Raw genomic sequence first — 18,147 nt, forward strand, 5'->3', positions numbered from 1 at the left:
TTTCATTCACACCATAGTCTGAGGCAAAGCGTGTAAAGCCACATCGTTTTAAGCCAGTCCAGTTTTCCTCGGCAAAAGGATCCACAGTCCTTTGGTGTTCACTGAACCCTTCCAACGGGAAAAACCAAAAGCTCAGCCCAGCCCAGACATGCATGCGGGCAAAGTATGGTCTTTTGCAAGAGGGTCTGCTGTACACGTGGACGCAAAAGTAGCAGCATCTCCAAGCATTTTTTAAAAGATGCAGCAGCAATCCTTAGAATAAAATGCGTTTGTTGCCTGCGTGGGGGCACACACACACACTTCCGACCCCCCTTAGCCTGGCTGCAGTGAGATGAGCCATGCACAAATTAATGCTCTGACAACACCATCCGCAACAGAACATTCACAAACAGTGCAGCTTCTGAGGCAAAAGGCTCATTTTGCAAGGAAAAAAGAAAAGCCCCTCACACAAGGCCTGTGTAGCGATTTGCAGGTGGTGGTGGTGGTGAGAAACAAAAAAATGTGAAAACCCTTTTTTCCAAGGACATCTTTTTTATCCCTCCAACCCTCACCCAAATGAATAAAAAACTGGATTATGAAATACTTTCTTTTAAAATGATGAAGAAAATGCTTGACACAAAGTATTCAAATATTGCAACCCGGCCTTTACTCCCAGCAAGTGATTTCTAAAAACGATGTAACAGGAAGACTTCTGTTTAAGACTAGAGATGTAACATTTCTGGAAATTTTGACGCCATGGGGAATGTTTTGTTTTAATCCTCTCTGTAAGATACCCAAGTTATTTCTTCCATTCTTTATTAAAATTATCCATGCAATGTATCTTTTACTGACAGGCATTTAAGGATGCTCCAAGTCATGATCAGTTGATAGTTTGGGTTTTGTTCTAGAGAGTCTTATTCTGGGCTTGTTCTGGTTAGATCCTGTAACATTCAATTAGAGTGTAATCCTATGCATGTTTAGACAGAAAAAACTCCTACAACTCCCAGCATTCCCCAGCCAGCCATGCTGGCTGGGGAATGCTGGGAGCTGCAGGACTTTTTTCTGTCTAAACATGCATAGGATTACACCCATAATGTAGTTCTAAAATCCACATATGAGAAAAACACTGTAGGTTATCTCTCCGCTGCCACCACATGTGATGACATGTGTGGGTCTATGCCTCTCTTTTAAAAAACAACAACGTTGGGTCTTGGGTCTGTGGAACTCACTGCCAGTTTTTTAATAAAGTTCCCAACTGGACTTCACCATTAGGAAATGCTGCCTCAGCTACAAACCTTTTAACTGCTGCTACCAAAATAAACTATTTTTACCTAAAAGAAACTCAATACCCTGGTTCCTATGGCATAGATATGGGTCTGACACCACCACTAGGGAACACCTTTCAAAAGGAACAAAAACCAAGGTATGTGTAAAGGGGAATTATTTACAAAAGGGGATAAAATGTCACCATTCAAATAATGGGTTGAGATTGCTGAAAACTTCTTAAATTTATATATGCTTGGTTACCATTCCTAATAGGTAAGGAATGTTATTCCCCAGCTAAATAAGCTCTTAATAGCTTTTCCTTCAGACCAGATTTCTCTAAACTCCACCCCAACCAATTCCTCACGAACACAAACAGATGCTGTACACCAGCCTTCCTCTGCCTCCAGCTCTTCCTGCTTCTTCTGGCTTCTAGGATGATTCAGATGTTTCAGGGACTACTTGCTGGAGTTCCCTCCACTCAGCCATAAAATAGGAATCTAACATATATTATATACAACTAGGTTTGCTCATAAATGTATCCTATTTGGTATATTAAATTTAAAAGTATAGTTTATTCAGACAGTAATTACAAATTTACGGAGTTCACTCTTAAATGATTTTAACTGTAATGATAATTTTATGAACAAAACAAGTTATACGTAATGTTCCTAAAGAAATTAAGAGAGCAATCCTATGGTCCTACCCTGGGCGAGCGTCCTAGGGACTATACACTACTTTGGAGTCCCCCTTCCGAGGTCGGAACAGCGCTCTGACCTCGGAAGGGGGTCAGAGATCTGCCCCCCATCCCTGCCCCCTCGCAGCCAGCATGAAAGAACTATGCCAGCTGCCCCCCGAGGTTGGAAAAGCGACCTCGGAAGAGGGAGGGGGCGTTCTGGTGGGCAGGGAGGAGAGGGGACAGGACAGGACAGGCCAGGACCCGAGTTATGCTAGCCTCTTCCAGCCTCTTTCCCTTCCCTTCCAAAGCGCCCTCGCTAGACAGGCTAAAAAGCCCATCTGGAAGAATCTGCAGGGCGGGAGGACAGAGAGGCAAAGATAATCTCCATTGCTCCTCCCACCCTGTACTGGATGATCGGACACTTCCAATTTCGGGGGCTTCCGATCACCAAATGCGCAACAGATAGGATTGTCCCCAACGTGACCTTAGATCTGTGAAGAAGAAAAAAGGTATTGCATGTTTTTTAATTTCCCCTCAAATCTCCATTCCCCCCCACCCCGAAACCTCCTTTCCCCCCCTGACATCAAGATTAGCCACAATTGTACATCTCTAGGCCTGAGGATAGGAAAAGTCACGTGCCGTTGGCGAAGAGACACCGTTGCTGAGCAGACAGGGTAATCCGAGGACTACGAAGCTGAACAGAAAGCAGGCCCTGAAGATGGTAACCTAAAGGGGCTGGAGGCAGAAGGCCTGAGTGAAAAAGGGCAGTGTAGGCAGTGGGTGGAGAAGCAGGGAACTGAAGACTAGATGGGTGGAGGAGGCAGAAGGAAAAAGAAAGTGTCAACGAGAAAGACAGGCAGTGGGGGGGCAGGGGGACTCTCCATTATATTGATTATAAAATGTCCTCAGCCAAACCTAAGATTAAGCCCACCTAATTATATGGCCTGAAAGGAAGAAACAAAACCGCTAAATACAAGTCTCCCAAGAACGAGTTTGGGCAAGCAAGGAAGTGGCTTTCGTTCTCTGTCCGGAAGCAAACCAGCAGGAGAGGAATTAGACAGAGCGTTAACTCTCTGATATCGCCGGGGGCGGGGGGGGGGGGAGAGAGACACACACCCAGTGACTAAAAAAGGAGTCAGAGGTGTGAGTATCTCACACACACACACACACACACACGGAGGGTGTGGCTTTTCCAGATGTAAACACAGAACTGCCTTGCTCCTCTGTCCTTTTCCTTCAGCCTAATCATCCTTAACCACCCTTTCCTTTCCTGTACATCGTTTACCGGAGGTGGGACCGGGGGGGAGGTATCAGGACAGATGACGGAAGAGATTGCATTGTGGCTGCAGAACATTACTTTATTGCACAAGGGAGGGCACCACTAGTCTGCACAACCAGTTCAGATACAGGCAGGAGGGCTGGGGGAGGTGGGACGGATAGCTGGTTCTCCCTTCCCCATCCTGGAAGGAAAAATATGTACAGAACACACAGACACAAAGGGATGAGGGAGAAGGATGCCTCAAGCCCTCCTCTTCCAGATGAGGGGCAGGCCCAGATCCGGGCTACGGAGGAAGAGGAGCAGAAGTGGAAAACGATCGATGGATAGCACCACGGAGGGTGAGATAAATAGCAAGCTGGATTGTCCACCCCCAGCTATGAAGAGCCCAAAGGCTATGAGTACAGATGGAAAGGAGGACCATATAGGGAAGGAGGAAGGGTGTGGGATGTGTCACAGCTTTCAAACATTTCACAGTTAATTGGGCATGCTGGCTGGGACCCCCATTAGTCTGGGAGCGCCCCGTGCAACCCAAATCAGTGCTGAAATTAAGGAGAAGGGGGGGGAGGAGGAAGAAGAGATACCAAGAGACTCTGAAGGCTCGATCAGCTCTTCCCCACCCCTCTGCCCATGCCAAGTCATCAACATGGGGCAAGGTTACCCTCTCCCCTACCTCGGAGGTGATCTGCAGTTATTGCCTGGTGAATCAATTTAGCTGTGGCGTCTCCCACAGGGGCTGGTGCCAACAGTCCAGAAAAACCCTGGGCCCAAAATCGTAATTCAGTTTTAAAAAAAAGATAGGAAGAAAACTGACAACACAACCATCAAAACAACCCACCACGGGTAGAAGGGCCGTACTGCTCCGGACTGAGGTTACAGGCTGGTAAGAGAGAGCAGCCCTTTAAATGTGACCGGCAGGTGCCTACGAATAGGAGCTCATCTCACTAAGGAAGACTGGATGAACCCAGTGCTCTTTTTGACCCAGATGTCAGCCTCCCCACACCCTGTTTTGGAAGCAGGCAGCGTCCCCCAGACCAGTGGTGGGAGCTGCAACTCTAGCCAGGCTGCTGGATCGTGCATCTTACGGGCAGGGAGGGGTGTTGGGAGCTGGTAACCGCACCGCCTGTCCAAAGTCTTTGTTGTGCCCCAAGAAAATCTATAGAGCGAGAGGGCCAGCTAACCCCTTTGAGGGCCACGAAGGCGGGAGGGGAGGTCTGGGAGCCTCAGGGGCAGTGGGGGGGCGCCGGCGGGGCGCCCAGCATCTGCGTGACCTGGCTGAGCTGGGCCGCGGCAGTTTCCGACGCCTCTTTCAGGGTCTGCACTTCGGCCTGCAACGCCGCCTTTTCGGCCTTCTCCTGGAGGAAGAAAACAGGCTGAAAAACATGGCGGTGGGGATACTGCAACCTCAGCTGCAAGTTACAGGAAGGGGGCAGTTTGGCAGTTAGCTAGTTAAATTACAGGAATTTGGGGCGTAGCTAGCTTTAGGATCTCTATAGCCTACTGTGTGGCTTCCTGCTCTTCCCCTTCCTTTCTCACTTCCCTCTCTCTCTGTCTGTCTGTCTCTGCCTTTCCTCCATTGCTGAGAGCACATGCTTGCTCTCTCTCCAGCTGGTGTCACAGAACACAAAGGACTGAACAAACTCTGTTTTGAAATCCTGCACTGTACCTGCATCTCACATGCAAGAAACCGTGAGCAAAGCGTTTACCTTTGCTTCACTAAAAGAAAGGCGTGGTCTCTTTTTTTAGCTTTGTGTGGGCATGTGGGGCTGGTAAATACTCGGTTTTGCCTTTTTGTTTTCCCTCAGCTAACTGCCTTTCTAACAAGAGGCAGCAATGCCATAGAATTCCATCACACCCTATGCTTCAGCCCCATTATTTCTGGCTGGAAAATTGGCTTTGTTCTAATCCATTTGGGACACTGAGACCCAGCCCACCCTGTTGCTCTGTAGGCCTCAGTGTACCCTTAACCTTGTTAGGGCCATCATGTGGCTGTGATTGTATAAACCACAGTTGGCAGGATACCCTGGCCAGGCTCTAGATGAGGCAACACCCTCAACCGTGAAGTCCCTGGTTCATATTCCCAGCAGTCTGCACACTTCCCTTGGCTTGCCTGCCTGTGCGTGCCAAGTACACAAACCCAGTCATCTGTCTAGGATTCAGAACCTCGGGTCCCAGAAGTGAAATCCAGCCTTCCCAAAGCCCTCCCCACATGACCACATGCCCTTCCCTGGCCACCAATCGTTTGGTAGTCTCCTGGCTTTTGTGAAGTTTTCTCCCCCATTCTCAAAGGTCAGGGCTTTTGGGGGGGGAGCGTAACCCCAACGCATCTACCCGTTACACAACTGGGAACCGCGCAGCACTGCATGGTTCCCATAACCAGCCCCCTCTGTAGTTACCACCCTCTCGCCGGTGATCCCACCAGCTGTGATCCCAGGTGCTGTGAAAATGTGCGTGCACTGGCTGCTCCATCCGTTGCAATACGGAAAGTCCGCACTGGCTGGAGAATTGCTGGAAGTGCGGGACACTCTAGGCCGCCATCTGTATGGTTGTGGCCTGTACACCACCCGGAGCCCATTTTAACGACTGGAGAGGGTGACATATGTAATGGTAAGCCACCCTAGGGCCCCGTAACCCTGTTGCAGAGGGTAGTTTGCTGGGGTGGTTTCAGAACCATGGTTAGTGGGTTTTTCTCCCCTCCGCCACAACACGCTAAGCCACGGTGGTTTGCACAAATTCCCCAACCATCATGGCTTAGCGAGACGTCTGAACAGGCCCAGAGACAGATTAAAAACAGCACGTTAAAGCCACATACCAAATGCTCTCCTAAAAAGGAAAGTCTTTATCAGCTTCTGGATGGTCATCAGTTTTGGAAGAGCCATGTTGATCGGAAGCTGCACAGAACCGTGTCTCCTTGGCCCAGCTTTGTCCCTAAGTACGGCCCCAGAGTACGCGCTGATCCACTTCATTTCAGGCACAGTAACACTATGCGTGTGTCTGTTTCTCCTTCTGTGTGTGCCTCTCTCTCTTTCTCTGTGTCTCTCTCTTTCTGTGCATGGATTTGTGTCTCTGTGCGTGTCTCTCTGTGTGTGTGTCTCTCTCCATATATATGTCTTCCTGTCTGTGTGTGTCTCTCTTTTTGTGTCTGTGTGTGTGTCTGCTTCTGTGTGCCTCCCTCTGTCTGTGTGTGTCTGTCTGTGCCTGTCCATGTGTTTGTGTGTGTCTGTGTGTCTCTGTCTGTTTCCTTCCTGTGAGGAAACTACCTGACAGTGCTGAGCACGCCCTTCTCTGCCCCTGTTCTCTGCCGCTGTTTTTCTCTCTCACCCTCTGAAGATCTTCCTGCAGTGTCTTCAGCGTCGATTCTAACTTCAAGACCTTGTCAGCAAGACTGAGATCATCCTGGGACCTGAAAGGGTTGGCAAGGCAGGGGGAGTGAGCGGGGTGGGGATGGGTGAAGGGGTAGGGGACAACAATGACAGCCAGTTAACTTGTGAGTAAATACACACACACACACACACACACACACACACCTTTATCCTGGGAAATGAGTCATCTCACCATTTCCAGCCCTCTCTGCTTATCTCATTGCACAGTTATGAATTGCCTTTACTTTACTATTTTATTCATTTCAAAATATGTTTAGGCTGCCTTTAAGAGTACAACAACCTCAAGGTCACATAAATATGAAAAACCCAATACAAGAACAAAGACCCATCATATTAATAAATGATCAATAATACACCAATATCCACCCCAGAAATTACTAAAATAATTGCAGCTAAGGACCTATTAAGATAGAACAGAAGTCAAAAGTAAGCCAAAGAATGCAGAGTTTTCCTAAAGTTTTCTTAAGAGCTTTCCTAAAAGCCTGCAAAGACGGGGGCTCCAAAAGGGCCAGATTTCAGTGACAGGAAGGGCTGAAATACAAAAAAGTACATGCCTAGTTTAGCTTAAAGCTCTAATTGCCAGTCACTAAAGAGGCATTTCAACCTTTCAGAATGAAGGGAAAAAACTGCACAAAGCTCTTTGCAAAAAAGGCAAGGTGGAGATTTGGGGCTGTTCTTTTTTAGGGGTGTGTGTGGGGGTATGCTTTGTAGAATTAAAAGAGAACAGATTTCCTCACTCTACACACTCCCCAGTGTGCTCAGACAAACACACACACACACACACACACACACACACAGCTGCTTCTTACTCCTCATTGGGTTGTTGCTGAGCTGTGGCTTTCTGGACCACAGTGCACAAAGGTTCCCTGCTCTCCAGCCCGTGCTGCCCTGTGGATGGGAAAAGAGGCACAGGTAAGAGATCCAGCCAGGGCAAGAAGACAGCCCTAAACGGATGGATCATAGCTCAGTGGCAGAAAACCTGCTTTGCATGCAGAAAGTCCCCTGGCTCGATCCGCAGCATCTCCAGCAGAACCCCTGCCTGAAACCCCGCAGAAGTGCCGCCAGTCAGTGTTGACAACACTGTGCTAGATGGACCAGGGGTGCCTGACTTGGTATTAGACAGCTTCCTATGTTCCTATTTAAATCAGCCTTTTATTCAGACCCATGAGGACTGGAATCTTTTTTTATTTTTTAAGGAGGGAGGATCATAGTTGGGTGGTACAGCACATGTTTTGCATGCAGATGGGCCCAGGTTCATCTCCGTTTAGACAGGATGAGGAAGCTGGTGATGGAAAAGACTCGTCTTTGCCTGAGACACTGGAAAACCACGGCCAGCCGGAGGAGACAATGTTAGGCCTAGTGGGCTAGACAGACAGTCTGGCAGGAAACAAGGCAGTTCCAGAGGGCAAACGCAGAAAGTACCCAAGCTCCCCCGTCTCTCTCTCTCTCCCTTCCTCTTGGTTCCTCTGTAGTTTACAGTTTGCTACAGGATGTGGTGCTGATGGCCACAAGACCTGATAGCTTAAAAAATAATAAAAGAATTCGACAAGACAGATGGAAGAGTATTGGTCTATCAACGGCTACTGGCTAAATAAAGCTCAGTGGAAACTTCCAATTTCAGAGGCATTTCCCCCCAATTTATTAAAACCTCCGTGTGTGTGTGTGTGTGTGTGTGTGTAGTGATATCAGAGAAACCTGCAAGACATTCAAACAAGTTCGGATTTCTATGACTCCAATGTGTGGATTCTGCAGCTTACTGGCTTTTCAGAGTTGCGTGGACTTGCGGATCGTTTTTTAACGGGGGGGGGGGATTTATGCAAATCCGCCCTTGTGCTAATGCACACCAGCACTAATGCGCAACTGCACAAGTGGAACAAAATTCTCATACACGCCCCGCATCCGTTTCCGTCAACAAGCGGTCGACAGAATGAAAGACGCCTGGTCACCTGCGAAACACGGACGGAAAGAGTTTAACAAAATCCATACATTGCTTTCATGCCCTGGTTGTGAGTTCCTGCTGGCAATGGAGGGGGAATATTTGGCTGTCTGCTGTCGGAGACAGTTTGTTGGGCCAGATGGACTTTTGGATCAGTGAAGCTCCTGGGTCCAGTCCCCAGCACCTCCTGTCTGAAGAATGAGGTAATGTGAAAGGGCTCTTCTCTACCTGAAATCTTGGAGAGATGCTGCTGCTGATCAGAATAAACAATACTGGGACAGATGGATAAATCATCTGACAAGGTATGAGGCAGCTTCCTTTGTTCCTAGGAGGCTGAGCCCAGGTTCCCTACATGGGATCCCTCCACCCCCGCCCCCACCCAGCTTCCAGGCTGCCACCAGGATAGACCCCAGCTTGTTGCTTGGGTTCCCAACACCCACCTTCCCTGGACAGGGTTTCCAGGAGGTTGTTGCACGCAGACGCCAAGTTGGCAATGGATTCCCACTCGTCCTCCAGGGGTTCACTAGCTTCGGAGAGGACTGTGGGGTAAATGAGAGGGCACTGTCCTCAAACAAAGGCTCAGCCAGGGGTGGGGGGATCTCATGCCCCAATCCAGCCATCCAGGGTTCCCCCAGTTAGCAACGCCCTCTTTTCCTGGCCACACCCTCTTCCCCCGATCGCTGATGGATTTCTAGCTTCGGCATGTTTTGCCCCTATTGTTAAAGGTTGAAATGCCTCTCCTAAGGTTTTGGGCAGGATCCTATGCCTGTTTAGACAGAAAACAACTCCCAGCATTCCCCAGCCAGCCATGCTGGGAGTTGTAGGGCTTTTTTCTGCCTAAACATGCATAGGATTGTGCCTTTAAGTGATAATATGCTATTTTGGCCTCTCCCCTTTTGCCTTTGGCCACACCACTTTTGCTGTCAGCTCCCCCCACCCACCACTGGACTGCGGCCTCTGAGAGCTTGTCCGAATTTGACACTCGGATTCCCTGAGCTAAGCTGACCCAGCAGTATCCCTGTCGGTGTCTTTGCACTCCAGAATGGGGCAGGAGGAACGTTGGGGAAAGCCTCACTTTTGGTGATGGAATTCCGCAGAGAAAGCGTTCGTGGCAGGATCTTATCAGTTTCGCTGGATTCCGAGAGGGGAGAGGCCTTCTCGCCAGGTGGCAGGGATCGCTGCCCTTTGACCTCTTGGCCCACGATGGGGCTTTTTTTGTTCACGACAGGATCTCCGGGGTGGTCCTGGAAGAAAGGCGGCCACAAAAGGCAGCTTGGGTGTATTCTGCCATTCTGCATTTGCTACGTAATTTGGTGTCGAGTGTGAAACTCAGCTTCCTGAGAAACTGAACTTTTTTTTTTTTTAAAGGGTTCTAGTCCTCTAGAAACTTCAGGTGAGCATCGCAGCATCGGGTGAGCAGCACAGAGAAGCAATACAGAGTTCTTACTAGTCTCATCAATATATACCAGCAATAGAGTTTATAGATTCAAGTTTGTTTATAGTTTGTAAGACAGAACATGCACTGTTTAGAATAACACAAAGGTACTACCATGGATTTTGGGGTCAGACAGTCAAGTGGAGGATCAGAGAGCTAAGCTGGAGCTTCAAAAGATTTGGGGGGGTCTGTTGGGGGGGGTTAAGCAGTGCACTTGTGCTCAACCTGTGCGTTTGTAAATAAATGCAAATATGACCTAATGCTAGTAAGCCTCCAGGGACCTCATTCCATACCGAACCCAGGTAAATGTCAGAACCCCTGAGACATCTCAGTGCTCGGGGAACTGGGGTATGCCTAACATGTTGAATGCAGGAGGCCCTGGGTTTGATCTCCACCATCTCCAGTTAGAAGGTAAGCAAGTGATGGGAAGACCTAATCCCCCCCACACCTTCATCCAGGATCCGTTTCTTGGTCACGCTACACTGTGACACTAGGACGGCGCAGAGCGGGAACTCGGGGAACTGGTTTCACATCTTGCTAGCGAAACGCCCCACATATTAATGGGTGGGATGAGTACAGAGGAGGGTGAACCTGGATGGTGCAGAAACCAATGGAGGCTGGGTGGGGTTTGTGAAGCAGAAATGCATTTCCCCCTCACCTTGCTGCAATGTAGGCCAGGCTTCCCACTGGAAGGGGAGGAGGGTGGCTTTTACCCTGGTTGCAGTGGGGACTTGTCAAACCTATGCTTCTGGGGTTCCCCAAAGGGCCACGCCAACTTATCCAGGCTCAACCCTCCTTCTCCCCAACCACTGATCGTTTGGGGGTTTCCTGGCTTTTCTGCAGTCCCCCCCATCCTTCTATAAGGTTGAAATGCCTCTCCGAAGGCTCAGTTCCTGGCAGTAAGGGCTTTAAGCTACAATATGCTGGTATTTTTTTTAAAAAAAATTGACACCGCCCCTTTTGCACCACCCCTTTGCCTTCAGCCTCACCCACCACTAGAATGCAGCCCCCAAGTGCTTCTCCGAAATGGAATTTGGCCCTTGAGCTGAAAGAGCTTCCCTACCCCTGATGTACATGGATGGGACTTTTGGGGGGACCTCCTGAAAAGTAGAGCCAGCAGATCTGTGAAGATCATTTGTGATCTACTGAATTTATTACAATGAGGGTTGCATCTTCTGCAGTAGCAGCTCAAGAAATCAAGAACTTTTTAATGACATCTGCTGTGAATTGCCATGGAGATCATTTACTGTAACATAAAGCTGCACGAGCTTGTCCAGTTTGTTTGTTTGGTATATTTCTGTTACAGGACACTGTTTTTTATTCTCAGTGCCAGTTTTTAATCAACTTATTTGTTTTAACGTTTGTATGCTTATTCTGCTTTATTGTGGCCTGATCTTAGCATTTCTACTTTCTTATTTTCTATTTTTTTTCTATAGCCCCCCGAATTCTGTTTTTAGGCATTCATTATTTGATGCTTTCGCTTTGGGCTTATGTTATATATAGCCATATTGTAACTTGTATTTGTAAAGGCCTTTGTGCTATGGACAAATGATAAACCAACAATACAATAGATGGGACTAAATTATTGCTATTTATTATACAAAAAAGATATTATATTATCTTTTCGACAACACGCAAAGATGTTTCTTTTCTCCCAGGCATTTTGGAGGCCTAGTTCTCTGTTTTATCGATTCCTATGCTGTTGATTGTTTTGCATTACATTGTATTTTATTCTTTAAAATATTTGCATTGCATGTATCTTTTTAACTGTGTTTTAAAATGGCATTTTAGTTTTTTAAGTGGTTGTAATCTGCACAAAGAACATCAGTTATTGGGAGGATTAGAAATGTACTAAATAAATAAATAAAATCAACACAGATCTAAAAAAAAAAATAAAAAATCTCACGCCCAGCACCAGCATATAACTATTTCTTGACAGTATGAGCTGTCAGCAGTAGAGCAGTCCTGCATCAACAGGGGATGGACTAGATGACCTTTGATGCCCCCTTCTCACTCTAGGATTCTAGGAAACACTTACTATATCCAGGTCTGGAGGAGCCTTGGGTGTGGCAGCCAAGATAAGATCTGGAGGGGGACTGGGTACACCCGGGATGTCCTGAAATGGCATCCTGTGGAGAACAAGATACAGGAGACTCAAGACATGGAGACAGTAATGGAGAATTCCTGAGGACGGAGGAAGTGGAGCTGATCTGGTTCTGCAAGGAGGACTAGGAGGGAGGGAAGTAACCAGATTAAAAACAAGCCTCTTACTCAAATTTCAGCCAGCATATTTTAGACACCACCCTTTAACAAGTGCTGTCTTTGTAGTGCATTTATATAGCTTTTCTACACAAGGCTGTGTATCGGGCTGTATCTACTTTCAGTTTTGTCTCAGAATTGAGATCCGAATACTACCAGAGGAGTGTTTCTTTTCCTGCTTTTCCACTACATAACCTCTAGGTGGCACTGCAGTAGAGCAGAACAGTGGAAATACACAAGTGGAAATTGTGTTTTCTTTCGCTTTCACAATTAAGTGCTGCATTTTCCCTACTCTATATAAATTACTCACTGAAAAGTGCTGGTTAGACAAAGAAGTGAAACTGGACATCTTCCAGAGCACCATGCAGGGTGTTGCCAGGCATGGCCCCATGGTGCCCTGGCTTCAGACCAAGGGTCCATCTAGTCCAGCAATCTCTTCAAACAGTGGTCAAACAACTGCCCACAGGAACCCACAAGCGGGACGTGAGTGCAACAGCACCCTCCCATCCATGTTCCCCAACAACTGGTGCACATACTGCCTCCGACACTGGAGGTAGCATACAGCCATCAGGACTAGTAGCCACTGATAGCTTTATCTTCCATGAGTTTCTCTAACCCCCTTTTAAAGCCATCCAAATTGGTGGCCATCATGTCATCTTGTGGTAGCGAATTCCACAGTTTAACGCTGCACAGTGTGAAGAGGGCCTTCCTTTGATCTGTCCCGAATCTCCCACCAATCAGCTTTGTATATTCCATGGAATGGGTTGGAGGAGAGTTGCTAGACATGTCAGCAGAAGGGGTTCACGAGCAGTGGTGGAGGCAGAGAGGGAACCTAAGGCTACTCACGGGTTCAGAGGCCCAGGTGTTCTGTCACTGTGGCTCTGGAGAAACTCGGTCCTCTCCTCTGCCAGGCTGTGTGGGGGCCCGTCCTGCAGCGACAGCGAGTGGAGGAGCTGGAGCGTGGCCGGCTTGAACCCTGCTTCGCTCCCGGGCCTGGTCAGTTCCACTTCCCCGGCTGGTGGTTCACTCCTCCTCTTCTCTTGCAAAGACTTTTGGTACAGCTCCGAGAAGCTTCTGCTCATGGAAAAAGAACAGGCCAAAGGACATCACGGTGTTCTCCAGTGGCAGCACATGCAAAGAGCAGGGCTCAAGTCTTCTTCTTCAACTATTATTATTATTATTATTATTATTATTATTATTATTATTATTTACCATACAATCAAAAGAAAACAGAATAGAGAGAAATCACATAGGCTATGAATGTACAGATAGGCATAAAAGTAAAACAGTTAATATTCTATTGTGTGGCTAACAAAGAATATGGTTTACATAATAAATAAGGACTTTCCCATATGTTTACTTTCTCTTACTCTGATTATGTTTAAAACATATATACCATACCCCAGATTTTTGAAATCCACTTATCTGTAGTTGTTGGGGGTTGATTCCCGTGCCCCCGCACTTCTGACTAATGCAAGCAGCAGTCAATAAATGAGCTATCCTCTCCAAACCATCAAATAAAACTCTGTTTTTAACAGAACAGTGTAAGGAATGGGCCTGATGACAGTTCGTATCCCATGATGCTTTTGATTTCATTTGTAAGAGGCAGTGGGGTGCCACTGGGATTCAGTCCCAACACCTTTTTATTAGCAGGGATGCTGATGACATCTGCTACCACTCCCAGAATTCCCTGTTGCCTCTGGGTGTAGTTGCAATCCTCACAGTAGCTTAGGGGGAAAGGGACTTTCCCAGCACCAGTATATTGTTCCTTGTAGGGATGGAAAGTACTTTGGGGTGCCTTCGGCTATATTGGGCAATTAAGACTCATCAGCTGTACCAAAGACCTGCTCCTGGTGGAGATGAAAACGGCTAGAAGTGGTCTGTTGATATGGATCCACACCGATGTCTGCAATTTTGGACTCTCTTGGGGATTGGGGCTATGGGGATTATCATGATGAGCGGCTGCATTTCAAAATTTACCACTGATAATAGATATCCAACAGTGTCTTATCTTAGGATATGGTCAAATCTTAACTTCTGAAGAAGTGTTGGGGCTAAAACCGGCCCAAAAAATTGTCCCGCAAAATTGTCCCACCCAACTCCATCCGGAAGCTATTTTCCAGACATCTGTGAGCAGGCTGTTCGGTGAGGGTACTCTAACACAAACACGGGAGATGCTCTCCTCTTTCGTCATGCGCTCCAGCCCATGTTACTTGTAAGCCTCCAAACTTGGAAGCTTACGAGTTTCCACTGCAGTATCCACAAGTATCCATCCCCCGTGATGCAGCATGGGTTGGCGTGCTGTCTGAACCGGGCGCGTGGAGGGGGGTGGCTTCGTATCCACCCTACAACCTCTACTGCACGTCATGGGTTTTAGGGTGGGTATGAAGCCGCCTCTGCCGTGCCACGTGCCTGGTTCAGAGGACACGCCAACTTGTGCTGCATCGAGCCATGATGGCTTCTTCCCCCATCGCAGTCATCCGAACACAGCCAGTGGTTGAATGTGGGTTGTTATTGAACCGTAGGTTGTTATTATACTGGGGGGTTATCATGTTGTCTGAACACAGCCAAGGCGGCTTGTTAACCATGCAGCGTGGGTTATCTTTCTCGAATAAGTCATCTTGAGCACTCATGGCTTGTTGTTGGGTTGTTCAGGGTGGTTCACAAGCCACACTGCATGGTTAACAAGCCACCCTGCGGAAAACGATAACGTCGTTGTGACTGCCCGAACTCAGTCGCTGAGTGCGTGTTGTGTGAGCCCAGCCAAAGAGCAGCAAATGAAAAAGAAACTAAAACTAGAAGTCACTTGCCAAGAAGCACTTGTGTGATGGACTGGAACTGCCCCTCCCCTCCCCACAAAGGCAACTCACCTCCTGGGCTTTCCATTCTCATCTGGGGGTACGACAGTGATGGTGACCTTCTTGGCCGTGCGCAGAAGCTCCATGGTCTGGGTGTGGCTGAGGCTGGGCAGGGGTCTCTCGCAGACACGCACCAGGCGAGCTCCGGGCTGCAGTCCCGCCTTCTCGGCAAAGGTGAAGCGCTCCACCTCGGTCACGAAGCCCTCGTGTTCCATCTGGAAGCCCAGCTGCCCGACTCCGTTCCGCAACAGCGTCAGCTCCCGCGTCTCGCACCCCCGGGTCACCAACTGCCGAGTCAGGGCAGGGGGAGGGAGAGACACACACACAACGAGGGAGTCATTCAGGGCCGCAAAGCTGCAGGAGGGCAGGCTTACTAAGGCTGTTTATTCCAGAAACAAAAAATACTAGGCCACAGTTAAAACCAAGGGAGATGACAGAGGGAAGCGGGATCATTCCACCAGCCCCGCTGAAGAGCTCCCACATGAAGGCTTCTCTTCTCTCAACTGGTATCACCAGCAGCCGTTCCAGCAGGCTGTTCAGAGGGAGATGAGAGAGGGAAGCTGGGCCATTCCTCTGGTCCTGCTGAAAGACACAATTTTTTTCCTCTTCCCTCCCCGTTTCTTCTTCCTTGTCTGTCGTGTCTTTTAGTAAGCCTATGGGCAGGGACTGTCTTGTTTTACTGATTTTATGTAAGCTGCTCCAAGACTTTGGAGGCTGCTTTTTGACTGAAGAGCAGGAGAAAAATACTTTCAATTAATAAATAAATAAATCATGATAAAAGATGAGATCAAAAACAATAAAACAGGGTAAATATAGAAACAGCACATCCTGAGCAGCAGCAGCAGGGGCAAGAAGACCATTTCCAACTATGGAAATACAGCCGGAGAAAAACCAAAGAGCAAAGGCCTGACAACATAAAGCAATCTTTACTGACTGTCTAAAAGCCTGTAGTATGGGGGACTCTATAGGAGTCTCCAGGGGGAGATCTGCAGCCCCGGCGACACAACCAAAAAGGCACCATCCTGTTGGATATATGTACACATGTATATATAACTATGTGGCTGTATTGTTTTCCTTTTTCTGTATATTGTGGTGGCCTATGGCTCCAAGCAATACAGTTACTACTACTAAACACAAGAGCTCCTCTGAGCATGAGAAGAGTGCATTTATCCACCAGTAAGTAACAGCAGACAGCCCCCACATACCTAAAATTCAGGAAGGGGAGAGCCCCAGGAAGCACAGCACTTAGAATCAAAATTCCACAGCGTCCCACCCGCAGCAAACAGGGGTGAATTCTTACCTGCAACCGGTGGACAATATCTCGAATGTCAGATGCCTGCTCTTCCTCGACCCGCATGCAAATGTAGTCCCCCGTCTCGTAGTAGAGATCCAAAGTGCAGCTCTCGGAGAAGGTCCAAGCCAGGATGTCCCGGCAGGAACAGTTAAAGACCACCCGCTTCTCACGGGCATCAATGAGGACTAGAAACTCCGCCGAGATGCCCAGCAGGCAACGGAGCTCCGAAGTCTTGCTCTCGGGTCCTCTGCTGCCATCCCGTGCCCACACACCCCACACCAAAGCCCCCGCGCTGTGTGCCTCTGCCCCCTTGGGCGCTTTGGATTTCTCCCGCTTCTTCGCAGCCAAGGCTATGAGCACGAGGCGGGACGAGGAGGCCTCCAGGGTGCTCGTGGTGGTGTAGTTGACGGCCAGGTCACGCAAGTATTCCTGGCGGGTGCGTGTGGCCATGGCGTGGAACTTCCCCGAGCGCTCAGCCGCGTTTTCTGCGTTGATCGCCTTGGCGAGCAGAAGGTCTCGGAAGGCTGGGCCCTTGACGAAGCAGTTCTTAGCCGGGATGAAAGGACCAAACGGTGGAATGTCCTCAGTGCAGCTCACTGCAATGCTGGACGGAGGGGCCATAGGCAGAGAAAAGAAGGGGTGAGGGTCACGGATTTAACATTCAACACAATGTTTTTTTTGAACTATTGTTGCATTTCACCTCCAATCTACTGGGACGTTTCTTGGCACAACACTGTCATTCATTGTCATACTACCAAATGGACTTTTTGGCCCGGGTTGGAATAGCCCTTAGTTTGATACAGCAACACCTTCAAGGAAGCCTACGCAGCTATCAGAGTTGGACACACTGTGCCCACCCCATCTGAGCAGATCCATGTGTCAGGGGCGCCCTAGCGACCTCTCTCAGTACACTCCAATAGCCAACTCAAGACACAGATGAAAGGATTCTTTTCAAGGCTTTAATCCTACAACTTAATGACTTTTTCAGATGCTAATCACCAGCGACTAAGCAATAAACAGTAGAGTAGCCTATGCTCCGGGTAGGCAGTTGATCCCCGTTTGAAGGAGAATTACTTGAAGTCCCTGAATGTATGGGCTAGGGAGAGATCCTCCCTCTTTCCTTTGGGTCCACAGGAGGCGGCCGTTGCTTGCGTGCCAAACGGGCGCTATGCCTCCTTTCCACATCCTCCATCGCTCATCGCTCCCTGCGTCTGCATCGAGCATCTAGCAAGCCCCCCTCCTGCACTTTCTCACTGCCAGGATCACTATCTATCTCAGGAATGCCGGCAGGAGGAATCTCTGCCAGCTGCTGTGCCTGTGAGGGATGAGCGGGCTCCTCTCCCACGGACTGCTGTTCCTCCTCAGAATCAGAACTGCTCTGGGGTTCTATCGGCTCAGTTTCCACCCTGACACCATGCCCACTAGCACCCCTAGGCATGACCCCTGCCATGGTGCGTCCTCGTAGGAGGGGCTGCCCCACAGCAGGGGCGAGGGAGCAACCAGATAACTGTCCCTCAGCTTACCAGCCTCCCTTGGCTTCAAACTCTACAGAATGCAATGCTACGTGCTGGTTAGGGACGCCTGCCCCGAGTGGCTGAAGAAGTTACTGTAGGTTTCAACCACATGACACATGTAGATTTTTTAAAATTCGTTTTTGCATTTTAAAAACAGAATAACTCCATGATGCACATCTCTAGGGTCCCCTTAGTATGTATGCCAAGGCTTAGGTGTCTAGGTTTCATGGTCATGGCCGTATGGTGCTGACGGACAGACACACACACATCC

The 18,147-nt window shown here is 48.6% G+C and overlaps 1 protein-coding gene and 1 long non-coding RNA gene across 4 annotated transcripts in view; one reads left to right on the forward strand and one right to left on the reverse strand.

The window, feature by feature from the left end:
• Positions 1-3,995: 3,995 nt before the first annotated feature.
• SIPA1 (signal-induced proliferation-associated 1) overlaps positions 3,996-18,147 on the reverse strand; it is a 44,084-nt gene continuing 29,932 nt past the window's right edge. Inside the window, exons 8-16 of one of the 3 annotated variants that reach the window (XM_084823464.1) lie at positions 16,369-16,966; positions 15,081-15,355; positions 13,057-13,284; positions 11,990-12,080; positions 9,592-9,760; positions 8,957-9,055; positions 7,390-7,468; positions 6,519-6,600; positions 3,996-4,552 (exon numbers count right to left, since the gene is read on the reverse strand). In XM_084823464.1, the coding sequence (XP_084679590.1) occupies positions 4,421-4,552; positions 6,519-6,600; positions 7,390-7,468; positions 8,957-9,055; positions 9,592-9,760; positions 11,990-12,080; positions 13,057-13,284; positions 15,081-15,355; positions 16,369-16,966 (1,753 nt within the window). In that variant the 3' untranslated portion in view covers positions 3,996-4,420. Of the gene's footprint in view, positions 4,553-6,085; positions 6,601-7,389; positions 7,469-8,956; positions 9,056-9,591; positions 9,761-11,989; positions 12,081-13,056; positions 13,285-15,080; positions 15,356-16,368; positions 16,967-18,147 lie in introns of those variants that run through there. The other 2 variants (XM_084823465.1, XM_084823463.1) reach the window with 2 other exon arrangements.
• On the forward strand, positions 8,471-11,863 carry LOC146334278 (uncharacterized). Its single transcript, XR_014786222.1, has 3 exons — positions 8,471-8,818; positions 9,745-9,909; positions 10,935-11,863. It is a non-coding gene; the product is annotated as an uncharacterized LOC146334278 (long non-coding RNA).

The sequence above is a fragment of the Heloderma suspectum genome, chromosome 17, assembly GCF_057233095.1.
Source record: "Heloderma suspectum isolate Gila_16-S chromosome 17, 16-S_ref, whole genome shotgun sequence".
Taxonomy (NCBI): domain Eukaryota; kingdom Metazoa; phylum Chordata; class Lepidosauria; order Squamata; family Helodermatidae; genus Heloderma; species Heloderma suspectum.